General features: G+C 36.7%; 1 protein-coding gene across 1 annotated transcript; it reads left to right on the forward strand.

Annotated features, from left to right (window-relative positions):
* The first annotated feature begins 568 nt into the window (after positions 1-568).
* On the forward strand, positions 569-2,665 carry LOC132558649 (uncharacterized). Its single transcript, XM_060223244.1, has one exon. It carries the CDS (start codon positions 569-571, stop codon positions 2,663-2,665), a length of 2,097 nt encoding a protein of 698 aa, XP_060079227.1.
* The last annotated feature ends 10,840 nt before the right edge of the window (positions 2,666-13,505 follow it).

Raw genomic sequence — 13,505 nt, forward strand, 5'->3', positions numbered from 1 at the left:
CCTGTGTCTGCCAATCGTCGAATCCATTTGTGCTGTGGGCATCACATGATGTCGTTAATGCGGCTACACCACTAGCGTATGTTAAAACGTTATGGATTATTGACAGTGAAATCAGTTAGAATACCAACAGCTAGGGAGTGCGCACAGGTAAGGTGTAGACAAGCTAGGCGTGGCAGGTATTCCCGTGGTTGATTGCAGTCTCGGATACCAAATGCATCATACTAGTCAATAAGGTCCCGCTACAGCAGGGAACGTAGAACTATAACTCGAGGACAGACTAGAGAACTATGTCATAACGACTTAATCAGCGAGGTTAAGGATGGTATCTGGGTTTTATGGAAATACATTGCTAATGTTGTGGAATCTCCCACAAGACTATTGTGTTTGTAAGGCTACGGATGTGAGAAAGTCTGTGGAACATCTATGTGTATACACTGGTCTGAATTCATGTCACGTTCTGTAGTACCGCACTGTCACACTGGAAGTTAAAATAATACAAACCCGTTAACAGAAGATAATTATCGGAACCCGACTTACTAATCAAAATCGTGTCAAATTATCTATGATTATGGCTCATAAAAGGGATCGCCTCGATGTTCTATGCGGGCCCTGTAAGATGGAGCGAATGAGTGTCGGAGCCACACTATTGTGTGTTACTTGTAAAGAACCATTCTGTAACAACTGTACTAAACTTCATCGTGCCCAACCCTGGGCCATGAAACACTCATATATGTCAGTTACTGACGAGACCAAGGAAAGTGTCAAGTCTGTGCTCTCCTCCCAGGTCAGTGCTATAAAACAGAAGGCTAAGAGCAAGAGAAATCTTTGGAACCAGGATGAGGCAGACAAGTCGTCTTATCTGGAAGACCTCCAACAACAGCATGACCATAATCAGATGGAGCTAGAGAACGAACTGTTCTGTGAACAACACCAGGTCATTCTTTGTGACCTATGTAAAGCTAAAGATCACAAGAATTGTGTCAATATCTCTCCTATAGCTGATGTTGCCAGCTCTAAAAAGAGCTCGCGAGAGATGATTGATCTTATAGCAGCGCTTAGGAAATACCGTAAGTTCGCAGACATCATGTACCAAGATCGTGTTAAAGAATCAGATATCTTAGAGAAAAAACGGGACGTAATTTTACAGCAACTAAGAAAAAGATCGAATGAAAAGACGAGTAATGCTGACGAAGAAATATTGACAGACTTCGAAAGTATGCATGCAAATAATACAAAGAAGCTTTCAAAAGAAAAAGAAAGACTTACAAATCTTATAAAAATGACGACAGCGGATGCCGAGGAAATGAGAGCACTGTTCCGAGATGAGTCCAACACATCCCCGGCACAGTTTATGAAGGTCTATATTAGGATCAGTAACAAAAGATCGGTCTATGAACGATTCCTCCGGGAAATCTACAACGATATCCAAAACCACGACTATGAACTGACACTGCCACATGCTGATAATGATGAAACTACTGGTCACGTCAAGCAGGTACCCACATACTTTCGGTTGCCGCCCTTTCTAGTTTTTGAGATGAATGGGAGAGTACGTGCGAAAGTTCAAGCCGTCTCTAAATTTGCGGGTATGCTGGCTATGCAGAGAGCAGAAAAAACCTTGCCATCGACTAGTAGTGATCCGTCGTCGACTGCAGGGAGACCAGATTCTTTCAGGTCTGTACATCTTTCTAGATCTGGTTCAAATTCCTCTTCAACTTCGTCTCGGTCTTCGGGCACAAACGGAAGTATAGGTGTAGCTGAACCTCTAAGACTACCATCACCTCCCCCCGAACGCGCTCATAGCGTAAATACTTTTGTTCCCTATTCTTACGACTCGCAACAAGCGTTTTTCATAACGGCAATTGGTTGTTTGCCTTCTGGTGATTTAGCTATCATCGATAGGTGTGCCTCGGAACTGAAGGTACACAACAAGAAATTAAGAGCGTCCACTTGTTACACATTTCAAACATTGCCTTGGGATCTAGCTGTTTTACCCGATTTACATTTTGCTGTCACCCTTCCTGGAGAGAAAATTGTCAAAATCTTGAAAATGGTCACCGTTATGAAGGAAGACAAAAACAGAAAAAATACACACGCTGACAGCGAAAACCAACCTAAGAAGGTACCCACAAATGAACTTGTCTATGTGAAAGACGTTCCGTGCACTGGAGAGTGTTGGGGTGTGGTTTATTGTGATGAAAACCTATATGTCACGTGTGATCCATGGTTGGGTGATCCGTACATATTAAAACTTAGTCTTGAAGATGATTCGAAAAAGGGGACAGTGCTTCCTGTGAAGGGTGTAGGACTTACAGCCCCACAACACATCTCTTGCAACAGCATGTACACGGAACTCTATGTCACTGATTCTGCCTTACACTGTGTCATTGCTTTGGGGAGAGATGGCAAATTGAAATTCGTCTACAGAGCACGTGACCTTGGTTGTCCGACAGGAATATCAGTCGACAGATCCGGAAACATATTTGTTTGCGCAAAGGAAACGTCCAATGTTCATAGAATTGTACCGGGAGGAAATGAAGGGTGTCCGATTCTCGCCGGAAATGACGGAGTTGTTAAACCACGCGGAATATGTTACAGCCCAATCAACGGTAATCTATACATCGCCAATAATAACACGTTGAAGATTAAGGCATACACAGTGTAACGCTAACACGTCATCAGCAGGACATATACAGTGTAACACTAACACGTCATCAACAGGACACACACAGTGTAACACTAACACGTCATCAACAGGACATACACAATGTAACACTAACACGTCACAACAGGACATGCACACTGTAACAATAACACGTCATCAACAGGACATACACAGTGTAACAGTAACACGTCATCAACAGGACATACACAGTGTAACACTAACATGTAACTACAGGACATACACAGTGTAACACTAACATGTAACAACAGGACATACACAGTGTAATACTAACATGTCACAACAGGACATACACAGCGTAACACTAACATGTCACAACAGGACATACACAGCGTAACACTAACATGTCACAACAGGACATACACAGTGTAACACTAACACGTCATCAACATACACAGTGTAACACTAACACGTCATCAACAGGACATACACAGTGTAACACTAACACGTCATCAACAGGACATACACAGTGTAACACTAACACGTCATCAACATACACAGTGTAACACTAACACGTCATCAACAGGACATACACAGTGTAACACTAACACGTCATCAACAGGACATACACAGTGTAACACTAACACGTCATCAACAGGACATACACAGTGTAACAAGTCAGAACAGGACATACACAGTGTAACACTAATACATGATCAATAATAAAATGATGTTGAAATAGAGACATGTGCAGTGGAATTGACACAGCAACAGAGGAATAAAGTTGTTTTACTGGAATATGTTATTCATGTTACGGAAGTTATTTCACATAAAAGGGATCGATGGATTGATTTTACCTTGTCATCTAATATTGTGAAATTACTGTTTGAATGAGGTGCGTTATAGATTCATAAATGCGAGTCATTATCATATTCTATTCTACATGTTTTAGTATCAATACATACTGGCCACTATCATATTCTATTCTACATGTTTTAGTATCAATACATACTGGCCACTATCATATTCTATTCTACATGTTTTAGTATCAATACATACTGACCACTATCATATTCTATTTTGTATATTTAAATATCAATACATACTGACCGCTATCATATTCTATTCTACAGGTTTTAGTATCAATACATACTGGCCACTATCATATTCTATTCTACATGTTTTAGTATCAATACATACTGACCACTATCATATTCTATTTTGTATATTTAAATATCAATACATACTGGCCACTATCATATTCTATTCTACATGTTTTAGTATCAATACATACTGCCCACTATCATATTCTATTCTACATGTTTTAGTATCAATACATACTGGCCACTATCATATTCTATTCTACATGTTTTAGTATCAATACATACTGGCCACTATCATATTCTATTCTACATGTTTTAGTATCAATACATACTGCCCACTATCATATTCTATTCTATATGTTTTAGTATCAATACATACTGACCGCTATCATATTCTCGTTAATCAGGCGTGTTGTAGTGTTAATATGCACGTCCACTGTTATTTTTCATTAACAGTTCATACCGGCCACAGCATTTTTTACAAAGATTAGAAGTATCATAAATTTGATTTCATATGAGATTTTATGAAACTTGTCTTGAAATTTGCTTGCCAAGCAAGGCTAACAGAAAAAAAACCTTCTAAGACTCATTTCATAAAAAATCATATGAAATGTTTGAGTGACGTTAACAACATAAGTAAAATGGCCGGAAACATACATTGTTTAGTTAAGCCATAAAATGTTTATTTTTGCTACCCGCAGTTTTTTAAATATGGTACTAATAAGATATCTTGTATTTATAAAACCTGAGTATTGGATGTTGTATTGTTCACTACTATATTAAGATATTACATTAAACAGGTTATATATAGATTTATCATGTTTGTACGTTGTTATGGCGTTTGTGTTATTCCATATAATATATTATGTTATACATTTGAATGTATACGAGGAAACCAAACAAACTTTGAAACATTATAGGTATTATATGAACTAACACAAGCATTATGTATCAACGATTGGAAACACTTTTCCATGATTTTTGAGATTTATCAGCTCTTGCTCGAAATTGTTACTTTTTTTATCTCATTTTGTATAACTTTGTATGCGTCTCTATAAATGTGCGATAATTGTATAATATAAATATAATATGATATATTGATAATTTTGTGCAAGAAATATTTTGGACATTATCAGAAGAAGCTTATCTGTATAGAAACGTTCGGTAAAAAAGGATAAAAATGTAGTTGTTTCTTTACGTCAAGGTATCGTTCATAAAAAGTCATCATTATTCCTTTGTAGTGATACAGTTTCTGCTGAAAGTTGTTTTTAAATTTTATTTTATTGACTTATTTTCTTACATACAATACACTAGTCAAAAATTCAAAAGATATGAAGCGATTTTACGTTCTCGCGAACTAACGAAAGATAAACAAATTGCACAAGTAGATTAAATGGTTAAATAAATTAACTGCTATGTTTATTTGGTACTTTTTTAAATGTGTGTCGGTGCGACACATTGTCGTTAAAAGTCTCAACTGGTTTTCACGTTTTCTTTATCTTACATTGTTTATGAAGTGCTACCATGAGATTTGCATAAATTAAAAAAAAAATAAAAAATCTATTTGTTCTTTTTTTTCTAATTTAACATACTGACGTCTGAATATGAAACATATTGATGCGAGAGCGTGAAAAAATAAGGACGTGAGAATGTGAAACACATTGACGAGAAACGTGAAACAAACTAACGTGAAAATGTGACACATTGGCGTAAGTATGTGAAACAATTATCATCGTTATTGTTATTACATTCTTAACGGCCTGTCAACACATAAAGGTCATTAGGGCCATCAACCGGTTAAAAAACACAGCGATCCAAAAAGGAAAAAAAACATCAAACAAACTAAAAGGTAAGACAAATGCTAAAAATCTTACATGGTTATATTTTCACAAAAGATGAAAATGGTAAGTCATAGTCTATAATATAGACAAACATCTTTTAGCTGACCTAGAATTTTATAAATCTGAACAGTTTTTAAAAGAGTCTTTATACTTGTGACTTGTGATCCGAAGACAGGCAAGGACAACTTCGTCTCCGTGGTTGTCTCTATAGCAAAGAGACCATTTAATCGATGATAAGTTTTACTGAATGCAATTTATTATTGATATATTGATTCCATTCCTCATGCAATTAAGCTGTTAAGATTGTTTGTTAAATGGTTTAAAATCAGTAAAATGAAGTTTAAAGACAGTAAGTGGTAGCGATAAAGCTGCCTTTACGGCACGATCTGATTTTTATTGCCTTGTGTTCCCATGTGGCCAGGAACCCAGCAAAAAGCAATACGAAAGTTAAAGGCAAGTTCATGATATAGTATTAATGCATCACGAATGAAAATATTTTTGATATTTCTATTGCCAAGACTTTGTAGTACAGAAAGAGAGTCTGCATAGAACAGCTCTCATTACTTTGTTTGAATATGTTTAAGGGCGAGGTAGATAATTCGCGCTTCCGCCGAGAATATTGAGACGTTGTTCGGTATCCGGTATCCATCGGCTTCATCTCGTGAAACCATGGTCGCGGCATTTCTATCGTTCCAAATGATTGAATTTGGTCATTATTAATATCTGTGTTTCGTGAAAGAGCGGAAATCCGAATACCGAATGGTTGAATGGCATTTGGTTTATTTCGAATCGAGGTTTTATATTTTGGATCAAACATAAGTGAAAAAGAAGGATTTGAAGGATTTGACCTAAGCTGAATGGTGTGTTGTAAAGCCAATTTATTTCGACGGCCATATAGTGATGGTTCGTTAGCCTCTAAATAGAGGCTTGCTATAGGTATGGTCTTAAAAAAATAACGCGGAAATGTGAAACATGTTGGCGTAAGATTGTGAAACATGCTAACGCGGAAATGTGAAACATGTTGGGGTAAGATTGTGAAACATGCTAACGCGGAAATGTGAAACATGTTGACGTGAATATGTGAAAGATATTGACGTGAGAATGTATAACCTACAAACATGAGAATATGAAACATATTGGCGTTAGTATATGAAACATAGTAACAGGAAAATGTGAAACATGTTGACGAGAAAATATGAAAGATACTGACGTGAAAAAGGGAAAACACATTGATGATAAACGTGAAACATACTAACGTGAATATGTGAAACATATTGACGTAAGTAATTGATGATTGTCGTTCTGTTTACAATCGCTAAAGATGGTTAACAAATTAAGGCAAAGAGATTATCTTTATTGACGGAGGTTCCACATATATATTCATACCAATCGGATATTCCAAGTTGAATAAAATGACCAGGAGGAAGCATTTGTACAACTAGAGGTTAGAGTAGTTATAAGTAACAACATCTTTCTCTCGGTATGGAACAGGAGGCTCGTGAAACTAAAAGGTCCCATGGCTAATTTCAACCATAGCTCCATATATTGCCATTGTCTCGATCTCATTGTCAAACTCACCCGAGACCTTCTGGATATCAGGCCTGATACCAAGTACCATTAAAATCAAATTTACTCAAATTTTCGTGTTCACAAAAAAAAAAGTTAACAGACGACGGACGATCGCAATAGGTCACCATGACCAATGATCAGGTATCCTAAAATCGATATTAGATGTGAAGAAATCATTTACATTATTTGGTTATTGAGTTCCGTGGCGACCGGAACGCAATGTCATCCAGTGATTATTGGAATACATCCAACTCGTACTCATAAATTATGAGAAGCAAAATCGGTTCTTTTTTCTATGATGGGTTAACAAGTGCTGTACAAACCTAAATGATTTGTATAAACGTTACAGTACTTATCAGACTGTGTATTAGGATCAGTGATTAGATTGAGTTACCTCTCCATGGTCGGAAAACTGGAAGCATTACTCCAGTGGAGAAAGAGTGTCGCGAAATCAACTGATAAATTTTACAAATTTTATTTAGTAAAAGAACACCTCACGTTCAATCTATGAATAGTTTGGGAAATATATTTTTATTTAGAATAAAATATTTTGATTAAGCAAATATCCTGGTAACAGAAGAGCAACTTTGCATAAGGCTTTATAAAAGAACACGTCAATAGCATACTGACTATTGTCTAACATTTGTCTACGATTATAGGGTAGAAAACATTAACTAGTCAGTACTGAAGACAAACACCGCACGACTCCTAAATTCAATTTTCTTTATTTATAAATGAAATCATTCTAGATACAGTACACTGTAATGTATTACAATAAGTAAGCAAATGCTACGTTCTTTTCCATGTTATATAATATAGAAAGGTGGACCAAAGAGTATTAAGTGCCTAAATTAATGAGTTAGGAACGCCGATATTCCCTGTAAATTTCAGTTGTGTTCAGATTTTGTTCAATACATCGACCATATCACGGGTATCCCGCTGAGTCTGTAACCGATGTTGTAATAGTGTTTAGTTATAACGTATCAAACTCACAAAGTATACACAGAAACTTGGGAATCGATCACATGTTGTTTAAAAGCATTGTGGTTGTATAATTCACAGGGTGATATACTAGACAGAATGTCGATGATATTTCTTTACGGAGAATATTCCTTCTTACTGTATACTACAGAAGATAGAAAGAGATGAAGATTTGTCTCTCGCTGCACGAATCAATACGTTTCAATCCATACTAATTTATTAACGATACATCTACATCGTTGAATATTGCTGTAATACAAAAAATCTTATCAGGGGGTTGACTGGTCACATACATATCCTGATAAGGGGTGGACTGGTCACATAAATACACGTGTCTGACCACATATTTATTAACCGCAATTGGCCTAGTTTCCGTGTTGCTACAATGCATGTGAGAATGTCAGAATCCTAAGGGTATGAAAACTCCGAAGCGACTGCGTGTGTTACTAAACGATTTATTTAACAGTGATAATTACGTTGGATGACGAATTGAGCTCTATCGTAAACTTGATAAATATTCGCCTCTCAACTTGCATTTACTTCTGTTTGGAGATAATCCACTCTCAGAAAAGACAGTGTAATGTATAGCCTTGCAATACTCAGCAATATATCAATGATACAAACAGACTCCAACTCACACCCTTTTCTATCCTCTTCGTCTCTTTCCTCCTTCCGAATGAAAGACTTTCTTTGTACGATTATCTAAGTTAACTTAAAAATATAATAATATAAAAGATTAAATATATATAGTATATGTTTAATATATGTTTGGACCTTCCTGGTATAAACAGAAATACCAGAAAAGTCGGAATGACAAGGAGGATAAAATTTGAATGATTCGAACTGAGAACTGCACTAGTCCCGTTTGCATAAATAGAGAGACACTGCATGACCTGCATATATATATGTATATATTTGAAAAGAATAAAATCAACACGACAAATGTATTCAACTAACGTTTTCAGGCCTAGCGGCCATCTTCATATATATATATCCATATAAAGTACATTTTAAAAATTATATTTGCATTTTAAAATTATCCCATTCAATCATTTCTTCTCTCCCGCATACCCCCTTCTCCGCCTCGCCGTCCCAGGCCTTAATGGTTTTACAATCAACTGTGTTTCATCAATAAAAGCAAAAAATACCCATGTATGTAAAATAATTTATTTCCCTACACCGTTCACTCGTCAATAAGGACTCTACTTCCCTACACCATTCACTCGTCAATAAGGATGTATACTTCCCTACACCATTCACTCGTCAATAAGGATGTATACTTCCCTACACCATTCACTCGTCAATAAGGATGTATACTTCCATACACCATTCACTCGTCAATAAGGATGTATACTTCCCTACACCGTTCACTCGTCAATAAGGATGTATACTTTCCTACACCATTCACTCGTCAATAAGGATGTATACTTCCCTACACCATTTACTCGTCAATAAGGATTCTACTTCCCTACACCATTCACTCGTCAATAAGGATGTATACTTCCATACACCGTTCAATCGTCAATAAGGACTCTACTTTCCTACACCATTCACTCATCAATAAGGATTCTACTTCCCTACACCATTCACTCGTCAATAAGGATGTATACTTCCCTACACCATTCAATAAGGATGTATTCTTCCCTACACCGTTCACTCGTCAATAAGGACACTATTTCCCTACACCATTCACTCGTCAATAAGGACTCTACTTCCCTACACCATTCACTCGTCAATAAGGATGTATACTTCCCTACACCATTCACTCGTCAATAAGGATGTAAACTTTCCTACACCATTCACTCGTCAATAAGGATGTATACTTCCCTACACCATTCACTCGTCAATAAGGATGTATACTTCCCTACACCATTCACTCGTCAATAAGGACTCTACTTCCCTACACCATTCACTCGTCAATAAGGATCTATACTTCTCTACACCATTCACTCGTCAATAAGGATGTAAACTTCCCTACACCATTCACTCGTCAATAAGGATGTATACTTCCCTACACCATTCACTCGTCAATAAGGATGTATACTTCCCTACACCGTTCACTCGTCAATAAGGACTCTACTTCCCTACACCATTCACTCGTCAATAAGGATGTATACTTCCCTACACCATTCACTCGTCAATAAGGATGTATTCTTCCCTACACCGTTCACTCGTCAATAAGGACACTATTTCCCTACACCATTCACTCGTCAATAAGGATGTATACTTCCCAACACATTCACTCGTCAATAAGGATGTATACTTCCCTACACCATTCACTCGTCAATAAGGATGTATACTTCCCTACACCATTCACTCGTCAATAAGGATGTATACTTCCATACACCATTCACTCGTCAATAAGGATGTATACTTCCATACACCATTCACTCGTCAATAAGGATGTATACTTCCATACACCATTCACTCGTCAATAAGGTCAATGTATACTTCCATACACCATTCACTCGTCAATAAGGATGTATACTTCCATACACCGTTCAATCGTCAATAAGGATGTATACTTCCATACACCATTCATTCGACTCGTCAATAAGGATGTATACTTCCATACACCATTCACTCGTCAATAAGGATGTATACTTCCATACACCATTCACTCGTCAATAAGGAATACACCATTCACTCGTCAATATTCACTTCCATACACCATTCACTCGTCAATAAGGATGTATACTTCCATACACCATTCACTCGTCAATAAGGATGTATACTTCCATACACCATTCACTCGTCAATAAGGATGTATACTTCCCAACACCATTCACTCGTCAATAAGGATGTATACTTCCCTACACCATTCACTCGTCAATAAGGATGGATACTTCCCTAAACCATTCACTCGTCAATAAGGATGTATACTTCCCTACACCATTCACACGTCAATAAGGATGTATACTTCCCTACACCATTCACTCGTCAATAAGGATGTATACTTCCATACACCATTCACTCGTCAATAAGGATGTATACTTCCCTACGCTATTCACATAACTTGTTCATACCTCTACATATTTTATCAAACTTATTGACGTTGAGGTATGATATTAGAGGATTAAGTATTTTATAATTCCACCACGTATTTTCCAGTACACAAAGTTTTTATGTGTATTCTGAGAGTAGTTTGTGTTTGTATTCTCGACAGCGAAGTGGATAAAGAACGACACCTAAAACAACTTTTAACTTTAATGGTTACGTAAATACGGTAATCTTTCAAACACTAATTCGATTCCTTTTACTGACTGAAATGGTTACAATATTATTGATACTCTTAGTCTATAGGACAGGAAATTTAAATGTCAATATTTTTGTTAGTAGTCAACCCACACAGGTAACTTGATAATTCTCGGGTGTTGACTGTTTGTGTAGGACCTTTAAGTAGCGATATGACATTGATGACATGTATAATAACGAATCTCTAATCAAGGAGGACCGCTTTAGGACTTATTTCTTTGGTCAGGTAAGTTTTGTGTTCACATTAAAACATAAGAATATGACATCAAATATTTCCATATACACCTTTCTTTCCAATACTTTCAGTAAGATTGTTTTTATATTACTATCGTAGATGGTCCGATACTTGGTACCACTAATGAAACATACATAAAGATGTATATGTAGACTGCAGAAATATTCATTTACTGACTCATTAGTGAGCACGATTTTTTTTCGTTTTTTAAGGTTCAATTTGATGTTCTGTGGCGTTTAACATTCTGTTTATCATTTTAATATCTTTAGTAAATCACCTCACGCACACACATCACAACACGCCCTCACACACCCTCATTCACCATCACACACGCCCACATGCCATCCCACCCACACCCACACCCACTCACACAGCCACACACTCTCACCCCTCACACACCCTCATTTACCATCACACACGCTCACATGCCATCCCACCCACACCCACACCCACTCACACAGCCACACACTCTCACCCCATCACACGCACACCATCCTACCCTCACACACCCTCACATCCCCATCACACACACTCACACACAAGCCCTCCCTCACACACGTGGTGTGTGGTGACGTGTGTGGTTGTGGTGTTCGTTTGTGTGTGTGTGTATGTGTACGTGAGGGTATGTGTGCATGTGTATGTATGCCTACTGTGTGTGTATGTATATATTTGCATCGTTAGATATATCAATAAATATATAGCTGATATTTGTGTGATTCTGTTATCTGATTGGAACTGTGCAAAAGTATTGTTTATATGCTTCCATTGTAATTCATTGTATAGAATACGATAAGTTACAAAAAATCGTCGACCTCTAGTCTTTGATGTAAGTAGTTCATCATTAATGATAATGAAATATGTATCCAATATGTATCTTAGCAACGGAGAAAAGACTATATGAGATAAATATGTATACGGTTTGTGAACTGACGTTTACTCGATGCCTGTGGGTTACCAGGATATGTTGTAAATACTGAATATTTCATGTCGATTCTACGGAAGAAGACACTTTGACGCCTTTACGTTTTAGTTTGTTAATTATTGATATGGAACACTGGGTTCACACCCCGTGGACACAAGAGACTTATTCAAGACACATCGTTTGGTAGTCGGTGATTAAAATTTGTCCTATCCAAAAAAGAATGGTAGAATTAAAGTCATGGTTTAAAATTGTTGGACAAATGTTTTAATCATGGTATAAAAAATACACCCCATTACAATTATGAATTGAATACCGATGAATGATTTAATATCTCCTATATGCTTATGCTGTTGCCAAAATGTTAAATGTACAAATTTCGGAAAATTCTACAATGCATTAAGACAGAAACATGTATGTTATTTTTCAATGGCTGTGATATGAGAAGTGCTCACATTTTTTTTGTTTAAATGGAGGCAAAGATATTATATACAGTGTTCAAAACAAAAGGCAGCCATTCTATTTCGCGACAGAAAAAAAATCGACGTTTTTCATAGATGGTCCGGGCACTTCTAATGGAATCTTTAAGTTAAATGAGCCATGGCTGTATTGGCATTTCAACTTAAAGTAGTTCAGCTAATCATACCGACATTTACTTAGTGTATACAGGTATATAATGCGGTTTTGTCACGGACTAATGTCACACAGGGACACGAACATATCCCCAAGTATAGTGCAGACAATCTGTGAAGGTAACACTGAAAAATGCCGGGAAAATGTTCAATTGTGATACGTTTATTTACTTCCAATATTCTACCATTCTGTTTCAAAATAAAATTTAATTTGTCAATAATTACTATCTGGAGTGAAAATATATTATACCTTTAAATATTCTCAAATAGTTCGTAACATATGATAATTTTATCAACCGGAAATTCATATTTGCAGCAATCCACTTCCGGTAACCAAAAAGTGCAGT

Source organism: Ylistrum balloti, unplaced genomic scaffold (assembly GCF_031769215.1).
Source record: "Ylistrum balloti isolate Yb309-2 unplaced genomic scaffold, AGI_CSIRO_Ybal_v1 Utg370806, whole genome shotgun sequence".
NCBI classification, from domain to species: Eukaryota; Metazoa; Mollusca; class Bivalvia; order Pectinida; family Pectinidae; genus Ylistrum; species Ylistrum balloti.

Bases quoted from the DNA above. Each gene is read 5' to 3' on its own strand.
- LOC132558649 (XM_060223244.1), top strand. From the start codon at position 569: ATGGCTCATAAAAGGGATCGCCTCGATGTTCTATGCGGGCCCTGTAAG.